Source organism: Danio rerio, chromosome 8 (assembly GCF_052040795.2).
Source record: "Danio rerio strain M-AB ecotype USA chromosome 8, GRCz13ab, whole genome shotgun sequence".
NCBI lineage: Eukaryota > Metazoa > Chordata > Actinopteri > Cypriniformes > Danionidae > Danio > Danio rerio.
This window is the reverse complement of record NC_141028.1, coordinates 32,657,501-32,672,034: the sequence shown is the minus strand read 5'-3', so window position 1 is coordinate 32,672,034 and position 14,534 is coordinate 32,657,501. Positions and strand designations below refer to the sequence as shown.

General features: G+C 33.9%; 1 protein-coding gene across 1 annotated transcript in view; it reads right to left on the bottom strand.

The window, feature by feature from the left end:
- pgm5 (phosphoglucomutase 5) overlaps window positions 1–14,534 on the bottom strand; it is a 38,606-nt gene that overhangs the window by 17,710 nt on the left and 6,362 nt on the right. Inside the window, exons 3-6 of the mRNA NM_001126396.1 lie at window positions 13,885–14,031; window positions 13,684–13,809; window positions 12,166–12,356; window positions 11,167–11,321 (exon numbers count right to left, since the gene is read on the bottom strand). Of these exons, the coding sequence (NP_001119868.1) occupies window positions 11,167–11,321; window positions 12,166–12,356; window positions 13,684–13,809; window positions 13,885–14,031 (619 nt within the window). The remainder of the gene's footprint in view (window positions 1–11,166; window positions 11,322–12,165; window positions 12,357–13,683; window positions 13,810–13,884; window positions 14,032–14,534) is intronic.

The following is a 14,534-nucleotide window of genomic DNA, read 5'->3' as shown; positions in this document are numbered from 1 at the left end:
TGAGAAATTAGACGAACTAAAAAGCAGACTATAAATGGCTAACCCATGTTTATATCTGACTACTAGACTAAATGCTAAACAAATGACAAAACTGTGAAAAAAGACGGACGTCAAGGTAATGATCGTTTAGTATTTTGGTAGTACATTAGGTATCTGTCCTCCGCACTGATTCATTAATCAACCCGCACTTTTAGTCTTCTCAATCCTGTGTCTTTATAAGGCAAAAAGCCGAAACAAACCATGCTGACATTTTGGCTGACATTTATTTTGAGATTCAGCCATGAGCCTGGACGAGCAAACAGCACTTTAATCATCGGTGTGTGTCCTCCACACCTGTTTAACTTCCTTAAACTGTCACAGAAGTGGAAAATATAAGCCTTCTCCTCAACAAATATTGTCATACGGCATTATTATTTTATATTTGGGAATTGCAATCATTCATGGCTACTAAAATAAAAGACATTTGGTGTTAAAATGAAGGAGTTCGACAAAAACATGAGAAGGAACGCAATTACAAGTCTCCTCCTTTGTTTGTTGATCTTGGAGAGTTGGCAAGATTCATAACTATTTTCAGACGCTGCAATCTAGCATTATGGGTAATGAGTTGCTGAGATCCCATCGGATGAAGGGACAGATGACAGGGAGCCGATGTAAATGAGAAGAGTTAGGATGCAGCTGTTTACTCTTGGGTGGAATTACTAAATATGGGAAAACAAGTGTTATTGACTCAAGGGAAAGCGGAGTAGGATGGAAAGCCTGGCACGCAGACAGAAAAACCAGAGTCTTTGACCCCTTGACTTGTTTTCGATGATTTATTCTCATGTTTGTGGCCAACACAAGCAGCGCTATCTCTAACCCAGCATTGGAAATATTTGACATGTATATACATGTGTTTGCGCTGTTGAGGGCGTGACTGGATTTTAATGAACAATTCTGTCTTTAAAAGAATTAGAGGAATTTGGAAACTAATGTGCTCAGCTGGGTTTTAAAGTCGGCAGCTGTTCCTATAACCTCAATCTGGCAATAAAAGCCAATTATCAACTGGCAGAATGTTAGCACGAGTAGACATACTAAAATGATTTTCATTTACATTCCTCGCTGAGAGGTATATTAAAAGATTTCTGAAAGTGAGACTTTGAATGCCAGTGGTGCTTGAAATTGCTTAATTACATTATAAACAAATAGTTTCAGGATCTGACTGCCTTATAAAGACTAATTTAGTGAGAAACTTGACACATAGATAATGATGGCTTTAATAAAGTTGCATAGAGTTCAAAACACAGCTTGGCATCCAGCTTTAAGAAAGAAATAAAGTACCAACTGTTTATGCATTTTTCAGTTAAAAAAATAAATATTCATACACACTAAAAGGTACAAAATCTGTCACAGGTGTGGTACCTTTAAGTTAGGTGGACACATTTTTGAGCTCAGACTGGAATTAACTCATGAAAATGATTTAACTGCATGTTTGGAATAGTTTGTTCAATGGAAGTAAAAAATTCAGCTGAGGAGACTTTGAATTTTGATTTCTTCCCTTTCTTCACGCGTTTACCACTGTAAAGAATAAAAAGTTGAGTTGACTTACATTTTTAAAGCAACTGGCTGCATAGAACTGCTGCACGGTGTCTCCATATGGCAACATGATACTTTTGTTCATTTCCCTGCCACTGTTACTTAAAGACCAACATTAATTTTTTTGTTGTTGGAAAGAGAGGACCTTATTGTAGCTAATGATGTGCTTTGGTTAAGTCACATGACATGCTGTGCTTTTCTGTGGCATGATTTCTGACAGCCTGGCGTTGATTGTGATTAGTTGCTAAATGCAAATGTAAACATTAATAAAAAACAAAGGGTCAAATTATCTCAGATCGACAAAAAAATCTGAAACATTACCTCCAGTTAGGTATGATGACATATTCATAACATTTAAAAAAAAAATCAAATTAATTTTTTGTAAATCGATTAAATGTATGTGTTACACTGTCCAAGTGGAACATGCAATACTGCAATGGGTTAGCTAGCTAGCAAGGTCAGCTGTGAAGTTGTAACAATAACAACATGAATGCTAGTAATAAAATGTTGATTAGTTATGTATAGGGCCAGACGGAATCTGTAGACGTTTTTTTGTTATTTCTGCAGAGAATTTTGGTAAAAGTCTGCAGATTTCTGCGGAATTATTTTGGGAGTATCATAACTAAAAAAAAACTTAACATATAAATAAAAAAGCATATCATTTTAACTCTTATTTAATGTTTAAAATTTAAATCCAATTAGATTCACTTTATTTGGTAAAAAAGGAAGTTTGTCATATAATAGCTATATCTAGTAAAAGACATAAAATATTATTATACAAACTGCATTGTACATAAATCAGATGAACATTTTCACATTAGTCAATAATATTACTGAAATTAATTAAAAAAAATGAATAAATATAGATTTACACACATTTACTCAATAAATAAACAGAATTAATGATGGGCTAAAAATCTGCGTAATTCTGCACGCACAGATCCCGGGTGGGCCTGTGTTAATGGCATTTGCATTATGGATAAAATCTAGTTTTTCTACTTTTGAATAGATATGAATACAGGAAACAGAGTATTAGCGAGCACAACCATGTTCATGGTAAGTGAAAAAAGAAAAGGACAGAACCGGCTTTTCCTGCGGATGAAAGTGAGGGGGAGATGGGTTTTAGTGACCAGAAGGATGCAGACTGGACATTTGATCGAGACAGTTCAGGTGAGTTAGCTCAGAGGCAGATAAGAAAGGCGTAGTATAGTATAATATAGAAACACTGTTAGCTAGTAGCTACATTATTCTGAAGCATCTAGATATACTAGACTTGTTATTTATTATAATATTTACTGGAGAAAATATTTATAATTACTGTATGTTTTATACATGATAATACAATATTAGGTTTGTTTTTAATAATATTCAGCAAAAAATAAAAATTGGAATAAATGAAAGCTGTTGCAATATCAGTTGTTGGAATGCATGTATAAGGTGTCATTTATGGGTTCTGTGTTACAGCTTATAATACCTCAACACCAATTAAATCATTTTAAACAACAAGTTATTAATTATAAGGAAAGTTTTAAATGTGAAAGTTTTAAGTTAGATCCACTGTTGGACATTGTTGCCATATGGCAACATTTCATAAAGTACCTTAAAAAATATTTTTTTCCAATTTGTTTTTACAACACTTCAAGTTAAGCCATTTTAAGAAAAGTTTAAGAAAAACAGTCAAATATTTTTTTTAAATAGATTTATCATAATGCGTGCGGTAAAGGCTTATGCTTAGTTCAGAATGCGTGATTTTAGCCCCGATTTTGGCTCGCCAACAGGTTTTGAGAAATCGCCGACAAATGCCTGAATGCCGGTTTATTTGGACCCACGAAATGGAGGAAAAACAAGTGGAGGTTTGACAGGACTCAGGAGCACCCGTGTCTGTTTGACGTTTCATACATAAAGAAATTAGTTTATAATCAATTTAAGTTGAGGAGAAATGGCTAATTCCCTTTAAACCCAGGTGACCAAATATGAATTTTTTTTTTACCTCATTAAAGGCTTCTTTCTCATTATGTAGTTAATAACAAAGGATATACTATGTGTTTTTGGCTGTGAGACGTAGTTTGGACGAAGTTGTCGGCGATTCTTTCTATTGTAAAGTCATGCAATGTGAAAGTCCCTGTCGCCGATCCATCTTGCAGTGTAAACAAAGCAGACCAGATAGTTATGCAGTGTGAAAACATATGTGACAAGACTACTTTGAAAATCATGCAGTCTGAACTCGGCATTAAGCTTCTGTGGTTGAAGTTGTGCCAAATTATTCCGTAAAGTATACTTGACAAAAACCAGCATTTTCAGTCAACTCAAAAAAATAATTTAGCACATCCTTAAACAATGAAGCTCAATAAACTCAAAATTTCTTTGCAGCCAGTTGCTTTAAAATAAAAATAAAAAAGGTCCTACACGAAGGTAGCCGTTTGATTAAGGTGTTTACATGTCTGTGTTGCACTTCAATAGCATGACTAATATCAGCATACTAAACATTTCTTAAACCAATTTCTGCTTAGCTTGATTATGACCTTAATTGGATTGAATTAATCAAACATTGCAGTTTACATAGTAGACTCTTAATTAGAGTATTTTCTTAATCATATTAAAAACGGATTATTGGTGTCCATGTAAACATACTCAGTTGTGTCAAACATACTGGTTCTGTGAAGGGTACAGCGACTCATTAAGACAGTTGCTTGTTTTATTTATAGATATTTCTGTGTTATTGCACTAGTTAGTTCAGTAAATGATTCAACGACTCACTCATAAATCCAGAAAGATTAAGGATTAACACTAGAATTGTCGGAGGTTGCTGTATACCTAAAATTACCAGTGCGGGTAAATTTTACCTAGCACAAATTTTGAGTAGAAATTGTTGAAAAGAACAAACACACGATTTCACTGATGTTTTTTACCACTGTTAACAAAAAGTGTCTAGACTCATGAACTGATTATTTCAGGATAACAAGATTATTTTAGGAGAACAACATCAATAAAGTTTGAACATTCATGAGCAGGTTAAAATATCTAAATTTGAGCCATCAAACTCTGATGCATAACCTATTTTCTAACTTATTTCAGACTCCGCATCATTCATTGCATTTTGTGTTTTTAATAGCTCTACAAATTTTTTAGTCATTGTGACTTTATTTATTATACCCACTAATTTAATGAGTGAAATTAAAAGTAAAAGTCACTGGTGAGTAATTTCAAACGTAAGCAGTACATAAATACAAGCATTTTTTTAATAGGTAAATTGGACACATGCTGGCGCTTATAAATGTCCCACTTTTTTATCTATTTTTATCTAAACCATTTTTAATATTTGGGAATTGACTGGAAGGCTTAAATATTTTATTGAATATCTGTTTTGTACATTAACACGTAACAGTGATGGGTAAGATTGACCCCATGGCGGTTCTAGTTATACACAAATATGTAATTTTTGTCAAACCACCATTAAATGAATTGTCACTGCAGCCACGGTTAGACTGGATTGTCTCACGTTTCACTTTTTTTCATATTTCAGTAGTTCATCCTCAGTGCATGGTCACACTGATAGCACACATTGATTCTCTTCCCCTTTCCAATGTGTAGGAAGCACGGCAGATGTTTCCTTTCCATCCTTCCATCCATTCCAAAAACACTCATACAAGCACATATCAAGGCTCAAACGCACAGCGGACCTACAGCACACACACGCTCCAGCAGATTATCTCCACAGCCACTTCACAAACACACACACACTCCTGAGAGCTCTGAAGTATAAACACAGCCACAGCCCAGCACTCGCTCCTCGCCTAAAAAGGTTTACAGCAGCAGAAACGCCTCCATCCAACAATCACACCCCAGGAGACATTCATGCCTCAGAAAAAAAACTGCTCAGTCTGGACACCGTGATGCAGATTCGTCAAAAGAGATACTCAAGTTACAGACATATTCTTTACCATCTGCTCAAGAACAATAAAATATGACATACCTTTACTGTACAAGAATGTTTTAATTAACTTTCAGTATTTCTATTTATTTATGGTTATGAATTGCATTAGGACTTTGATCTCTGCTTTTTTGACCTACTGTTTATACTAGACTATAAAATCCAACTCTGTGGTTTAAAAATGTCATTTTTATCATTTTATAATTTTATTTTGTTTGAACAAAATAAACTGCACGTTCTTTTTATGCTTTTTATACATAGTTGAAGTCAGAATTATTAGCCCGAAATATATAGCTCCGAAATATCCCCCCCCCCCCCCCAATTTCTGTTTAAGATTTTTTCAATGCATTTCCAAACAATTGTTTTAATAACTCATTTCTAATAACTGCTTTATTTTATTTTTGCCTTAATGACAGTAAAAAAATATTTGACAAGATATTTTCAAGAATCTAAACAGCTATAAGCTTCTATACAGCTTAAAGGGTAATTAGGCAAAAAATTATCTTTAAAGAGGCTAATCATTTCGACCTTAAATTTTTTTTATTATTAAAAAACTGCTTTTATTCTAGCCAAAATAAAACAAATAAGACTCCAGAAGAAAACATATTATCAGACATACTGTAAAAATTTCTTTGCTCTGTTAAACATCATATTTAAAAAGGAAAAAAAAATTAAAAAGGGGGGCTAATAAGTCTGACTTAAACTATATATATATATATAATAGGATGAAAGAACTTGCAGTTTATTTTCTATTATAAATTACAACACCAACTAAATATAATATATCACTTCAAACTACTACATATGTCTATTTAAGTAATATTTTAATATGTCTTTAAAGGTTCAAAGCATAATTAAACAAAATGTATTCATAACATTGTAAAATATATGTTCAGGTAAATGAGATTGGAACAAATCCTTATAAAACTGTATTTATTTATTTGTTCTGCTTTAAGATTGCACTACATTAAAATAAAATAAAATTTTAATGCCTAAATTTTCATTTGCAGTTTCTAATTTTTAATTCAATCCTTACCAATATCATTATTGTAACAGAAGAATACTGACAAAGAAGTTGGGGATCCACATGCAGTTTCTTAACAAGTAGTTCTGCAGGCAATGGTCAAGAACAGCGACAAACAGGAGCATTTAGGTTAGGGGTGTCAGACTCAGTTCCTGGAGGGAGAGTTTAGTTCCAGCCCTGCTTTAATACACCTACTTGAAGATATCAAATTAGCCTAAAGTGCTCAATTAGTTTAATCAGAAGTGTTTAATTAGGGTTGGAACTAAACTGTGCAGAGCTGCAGCACTCTAGGAACTGAGTTTGAGATCTGTGAAGTAGGTAATCCAGGTAGTAACAGGCGAATGATCAGGACAGGCGGCAAGACAACAAAAAAAATAAACTAAGCAAAGGGTCAAAACACGGCAAGACAAACCAGTAAAAATGCTTTGTAATGCTACACAGGGTAAACAAGACTCAGCAATGTGTGTGTGCATGTGAGAGAGGTGAATATAAAGTCCAGGTAATAGCTGTGTGTGTGTGTGTGTGTGTGTATGTGTGTGTGTGTGTGTGTGTGTGTGTGTGTGTGTGTGTGTGTGTGTGTGTGTGTGTGTGTGTGTGTGTGTGTGTGTGTGTGTGTGTGTGTGTGTGTGATCAGAGACAATCAGGAACTGGCGTGTGCAATGTGCATGATGGTATTTGTGGTCTTTTTCATATCTCATAATGTATCCTGTTCAATTAAAATTTCTTCCTGAGCAAAAAAATGATTCATTATGATGATTGTTTACAACCACATAATACAAAATATTGTCAAAAATATTTTTTAAAGAATCCTTTGAAGACATATTACAATATTATATTTAAAAATTGTTGTATAGAAGCAAGTAATGCATTGCTTTAATAATTATGCTTTAAACCTCTATGTCTTACCCTGTTCAATTATTAAAATCAATCCTGCCTAGTGTCAACCCTTCCTTTAGTGTTTTCAAAATGAATGTAACATTAAATCTGCGAATTTTTATCATAAGAGGCTATGACTTAGTTTTGAAGGGTGACTTCAATGTTGAAGGAAACAATCTAAGAACTGTCTCTAGGCTGGGAGGGTTATTACTTAACTATCATTTACAGAATGGAAAACATGACTAGCTATGGCTATACTTCATAATGTACAACTTCAGGCCAAATGCACACTCAATCTGTCTTTCTTTATCTGAGCCACACCAGTAGTTAAAGCCTCATTGACACTGTGTTTCTGACATTGAACCAACCTCGCAAAGCCTCCAGGAAGTGAATAATGGCCCTCAGAACAAAAGCAATATTGATGGGAGGAAATCAGCCTTATTTCTGGGGATATGACACAATACGCAGCTTGGCTGTTATTAATGACTGATTGGTCAGCAGTGAATAACATCACTTCCTATTTGACTGCCAGCATTAAAGGTATAGTTCACCCCAAAATACTGTTGGTAGAAATGTGTGAGTGAAGCGAGAAAGAACTTTTTTTCAGAAATGTTTCAATATTTCTTTGTCTGAACAATTAAAGTCAATAAAAAAACAAAACAGGACAGAAAGTCACAGGGGTTTGGAATGACATCAGGATTAATAAAAGATGACATAATTTTTATTTTGGGGTGAACCGTTCCTTTAATTAGGGTGTTTTATATGAGTCGAGTTCACGTCATTTTTGGAAGCAACAATGATTAGTGCATTAAAGAGAACTAGACTAATACAGTGGATTTGTCCATTTTTAACTCCTTGTTCAAAAGGGTTAACTAAGACAAAACCTAAACAAATAAAATATTAACACTTTAGTTTAGGTCACAATTCACACTATTAACTACTGGCTTGTTACCTGCCGATTATTAAGATATTAACTGTATATAGGGTATATGCGGAAGTGTGTGGAAGGACTTTTATTTGTGAGTAAACGTGGTCAAGTGCTTCTGGTGAACTGTATGCCCTTATGAAGTCAGCGCGTTTAAGGTCTGTTTTCTTTAAAAATTAGCGATCTTTACTGCCTGATTGATATACAACATAAAGTGGTTCTCAGACTGTACAAGAAGAACTGCATTGAATTACATTACATTTTCTCCACCATGTCTTTAAAATATAAACATTTCTTTGAGCCCATTATATTCAATGGAGCTTCTGAGTTAGCGTGCTAATCCTGACATGCGTGTAAACAGATTTTCGTCTCGTTTTAAGCTTGAACAACTAAACAAATGCTAATGTCTATTTAACTGATTGTTTTTTAATTACATTACAACATCAATGCTGTAAAATGAACCATATAAAATTAAAAAAAGTCACATTAACCATTCACCTGAAGTTTATCAGTATGGGAAGAAACACTAGCTCTGCATATACACTATTAGCACTTGTAAAGTATTCTAGCCAAAACCTAAACCCAACTACTCCCTTACTAATTTATAATAAGCAATTATCAGTTTGAAAATGAGCTAATAGTCTTAGTAAATTGTTTGTTAATAGCATGAATTGTGACTTAAAATAAAGTGTTTTCAATAAAATAAATTTACTCATCAATACATAGTTGCTTTCACACTCTGTAGTTTCAGAAATGTAGTCTATAGAAACTGTCCACTAGGCTTGTATAGTTCTTTTAGTGAAGTGAATATTTCTAGAGTAGTCAGAATCACAGAAGAAAGTACAAAATCTTATTTAGAGTCTTAATTAATTTTATCGGTCATTATTTTCCACAACTTTAAATGACAGGAATTTTGTTATATACACTGAATTTTGCTGTGTTTTTATCAAGCCCTGGAATTTTGGAATATATGGTACATGTCATATATGACCATCTCTGCCCTCTGCAATTCTCACATGGTCGCCCACTGAAGTTAAGGAGCACAGCGCCCTAGTCTGGCGCAATATGGCTGTCATCATGACATCCAGGTGGATGCTGCACACCAACGTGTAAAGCGATTTGAGTGTCCAGAAAAGTGCTAAATAAATGTAAGGAATTATTATTATTATTATTATTATTATTATTATTATTATTATTATTATTATTATTACTAGACCCAAAAAATGCTGATTTATTTCCCATTTCTTCACCCTAAAGTGATTTTAAAACTTTAAAAATGCAAAAGAAGATATTTTGAAGAGCTGAAAACCTCGGACCATTGACTTCCATATATTCAAAATATTATAGAAGTCAATGGTTGCAGGTTTCCAGCTTTTTTTTTTTAGAATATCTATCTTCTTTTGTTTTCAGCAGAAGAAAGACCCTTGTAAAGATTTGAAACTAGTAAGAGGACATATGTACATATGACAGAATTTTCATTTTTGGGTGAACTATCTCTTTAAATGTGCATCACTAAGAATAAAGTTACATAGTTTTCCATTCTTTTCTATTATTTTATAAGTGTGCAAGCTTATCTCAAACAGAACTGAAAAAAATAATATATTTGCCAAGTTTTTTTTAGCCCCATTGGTTAACAAAACAGATAGTCCAGCCCCCAGCTCACAACTTGGTTAGACTGTTGCTATGTAAGCCTGGGCAATATCTTTAACACCCATAACCACAAATTAAACTACATATTGAGTGGAATACCAATTTTAAAACATACACTTCAAAAAAATAAAAATCATTACATATTACTTGACAAATTGAATGCAATCATTATTAATTACTCACTGGGCATGATCTAGTCAAGTCTTGAGCTTGATGCACCCTGACGGTTATTTTTAGTGGGGTGAATGGTGTGTGCAGGAGTGCAGGGTTGAGCTAACACTGTTATTCTTAGGGAGTGAGTCTCCACACTGTAACCTCTGGCCTCATCACTAATGTTTTTACCGCTCTGCGACTTGCACAAGACATAGAACTGACACAGTGGAAAAATACATCCTGATGAATGATTTCCACCTGGATCATCAGCTTATCAATTATATGGATAAAAGCCATTTGATAAAAATGCAAATTGTGACTTTTTCCCATCAAACAATTAATAAATCTTTCTTACAATTCAGAAGTCATGTCTTTATTTTCTCTGAACTGCTATTTCTTTATATGTTATTTAGCAATTCTGACTTTATTTCTTGTTTATTTCTTACTTGTCTCATTTTATTTGATTTAGAGCTTATATCTTGCAGTTTTCTCTCAGATTTATAAGTTTATATTTGTAATCCGTCTATCTTTCCCACATGGTTTTTAGTTTACATCTTGCAATAATATTCTTTTTCATAATTTTGACTATATATTACAATATGTATGTCCATGTATGTGACCCTGGACCACAAAACCAATTATGAAGGTACTTTAATATAGAAATTGAGATTTATAATTATAAAATCTGTAAATCTGGAGTCTGAAGTTTCAAAAAAATCTAAATATCGAGAAAAATCTTTAAAGTAATTTGAAATTTCTTTAAAGTTGTCCAAATTAAGTTTTACTCAATGTATATTACTAATCAAAAATTAAGTTTTGATATTTGCGGAAGGAAATATAACAAAATGTCATAATGGAATATGATCTTTACTTAGTATAGTAAAAAAACATCTAATATTTTGATCCTGAATTGTCTAAGAACGTGTCAAAAGAGGACTTTTTGAACATACAACACTTACATTTCTATAAGTATTGTTGTTTAAAAAAAGCTTAATTTTTAACTTTGTAAAAAAAATAAAAGTACGATTTTCTCACCTGTCAATGGCTGTGCTGGTTGGCATACTGCGGGCAAAACCTCGGATTCCTCTTTGACTGAAGTAAGGGATGCAGGAGAGATTTGCAGCCATCACTGCAAGCGAATCTGACGGACTCACGAAAAACCCATTCTCACCCATGATCATGTAACGATCCTGTACGTGACAGAAACACAGCCAAGATCATACAACAATAAATTCTGTTGTTTAATTTGATTGAACAAGCAACTCTTTTTTTAAAATCTAAAATGCAAGTTACTTGATAACCATTTATTGCTAACTGATGTGTTGTATAAAATAATCAGGTGTTGAATCTTGAAAGTCAAGAACTTACACTAAAGTTCAAAAGTTTGTAGTCAGAAAAAGCTTGTTAATAATTTATATTAATGTTGTTTTACATAATTGTGCTTTTCAGTTTGCTTTGATAAACAGCACAACTGTTTTAGTTGTTCACAAGAGAGACTGTTCCCCCAAAACTGAAAATTCTGTCATCATTTACTCATTCTCCAATTGTTCCAACCCTGTTTGAGTTTCTTTCTTCTGTTGAACACAATGTAAGGCATTGTGCTGAAATGTCTCTGTTTTGTATCACTGAAGAATATAAAATAAAAGCTATACAAAGTAATTATTTAAAAAGTGTGAATCATGACCTTCTGAATAAAGTGCAATAAAGTTGAGAGTTTTTACTGTAAATATATATTGAATAAAGTAAATGGTTTGGTAAACAACAACAGCATTAAATGCATTTAAAACTTAATGAAGATACAATATTAGAAAATACAGTATATTTAACTGAAGACAAAGTAGAATGACAAAAGATAAAAGGAATAATAAACAATAAAGTACTGCAATAAAAGAAGCTAAAATTAATCCAGTAATTTGGTTCAGATGATTCTCTTATACACTCTCTTATCTAACTCTTATGATGTTTTCACTTTTTTCTGTGTTTGTACAATTTTCTAAGTCATTTGTAAATGATTATGAGATAAGAGGCAAGCACCCCATCTGCATCAAAAGCAGCTCCAAAGCCGAACTCTCCGCCCTTCATGGAGTCCACCAGAGGTCCAGCGAAAGCAGGGTTTGGGTTTGGGTGTTGGCCTCCAAAGTCCTCCAGAGGGACACAGTTCACTGCAGAGTTAGCTGGAGCTCCGAGCTCATCACATAGGATTCTTCTGACATATGGTCCCATTACTGAAACAGACCACACGAGGACATGCCTTCTACATAACACATCCAGCTTTTTATCTTTTTTTTAAAGCAGAAGTTGAAATATAACACTTTAGTTTATGATAATGCATTAAAGTAATATGATAACAAATCACAGAAATCTGCCATTTCAAGCAGGATTTTTAGTAACACTTTAGTTTTGGTCACATTTATTGCCATTAACCACTGACTTATCATCTGATTATTATTAATCTGTTCATTAGTTAACTGTTCATTAGTTGTTATAAAGCATGATCTTATTTTACATCCCTAATTCTACCCAAAACCTAAACCCAAAACCTAAACCCAACTTCTACGGTACTAACTATTAATATACAGCTAATTAGTGGTTTAATTTATTAAGCTAATAGTGTTGGTTAATGGTTTATGAATATTGTAAATTGGGACCTAAACTAAAGTGTTGTCGGATGGAAATACATGCTTCAGCTGACTTTCTTTTTATGAAACGCCAAAAATGTACTGAAACATACGTTTGACTGCAGTTTCTAGATGAATTGAACACTACGGGCGGTACGATGCCTTCCACACTAATAATAATTATAGGGACATATTGTCATGGTCAGGCAGGCAAAGATTAAATACAGAAGCAATCGGGTACATGCAGGTAAAGCAAAGAGAGTAGTCGGGTCACAGGCAAAGAGATTGGTCCAGGCAGCAAACTACGTAAACAACGAAACAAAGCAAGAATCAAACACGTCTAGACTGGACAAGAAAAACAGGCCTTAATGCTCACTAAAGCCACAGTCACACTGGGGTTTTCAGCCCATAGACTTACATTCATATGAACACAAATGCGTCAGATCGCAAATGCAAGCTCATGTGAAAAGTTTCGCAGTTCGCTGTGTTGGAAAGTTTAAGCTTGGTAAACTCTAACCTGTGAAATCGCATAACTTGATTGTGTGAGACCAATTACAGATCAAAACATGACCTTTCTGGATAGAAATTTAAAATATGGACCAATCGCTTATTTTTTATAATGTCTAATCAACTTGTTTAATCCCGCACCTTTTCACAACAGAATTTCGCAAGCACAAACTCTAATGTGACAGTGGCATAAAATAGATAAATAATGCTCAGCAAGGTTGCGTGTGTGTGTGTGTGTGTGCCATCAGCGACATGACAGGATTTGTAGTCCATATGGAGATGGGATCGTAGTCTGAGTGAAAGTAAATGATTCCCAGCAACGTAAGCTGAGGCACATATTTCCATTGAGCCTGTGCAGGTGAATAAGGTACTAATGTTCTTGCATTAAACAGAAGGCGGGATATTTGCAACTGTCACAAATGTTTACCTCCATTCATGGCATCTATTCGAATCTTCAGCTGGTTTGGGCCTGTCAGCAAGCTCTTGATGCCACTGAAGTCAAAAATGCCCCTCAGCAGGTTGAAATAGATCTCCACTGAATCCACAATCTCAACTGAAATACAGAGAAATTTTATGTTTAGTATGTGCGTGTAAAAAAACAAACATTTTTCTAGCTTCTAGCGCTCACCTCTGAAGGGTTTAAACTTGTTCTCTAAATCAAAGTCCTGACGGCCGAGTCGGGAAAGGTCGATGTGCAGGTCAGGACAAATAGCATATTCCTCTAAAGTGCGGCTCACCTGGTGGATTCTCTCTATCACTGTGTCTGGAGATGGTCCTGATAACAAAAAACAGACACAGATTTCAACAAAACATCTAAAGTAAACAACTTATCTATTATAGAGCCACCCATCAAGCATTTATACATCTATCATTCATCAATAATCCCTCCGTTCTTTCATCCATCCATCCATCCATCCATCCATAACACTTTTTATCTATCATATTTCCATTCATATTCACTCCAGCCATCAATCATCATCTATCCATCCATTAATCATATATCCATCTGTCCATATCCATCCATCATTATATTTATTTCCATCAATAATCAATCCATTCATCCCTCCTATTTTCATCAATCAATCAATCAATCAATCAATCAATCAATCAATCAATCAATCAATCAATCAATCAATCAATCAATCAATCAATCCACCAATCCATTCATCTATCAGCTCTATATTTCTACATTCACCAGTCCATCCATTCAGCTAATATATCTCAATCCATCTATCTAAAATGAAAGAACTGGAGTAAAAACACTGATTTAAAATGTTC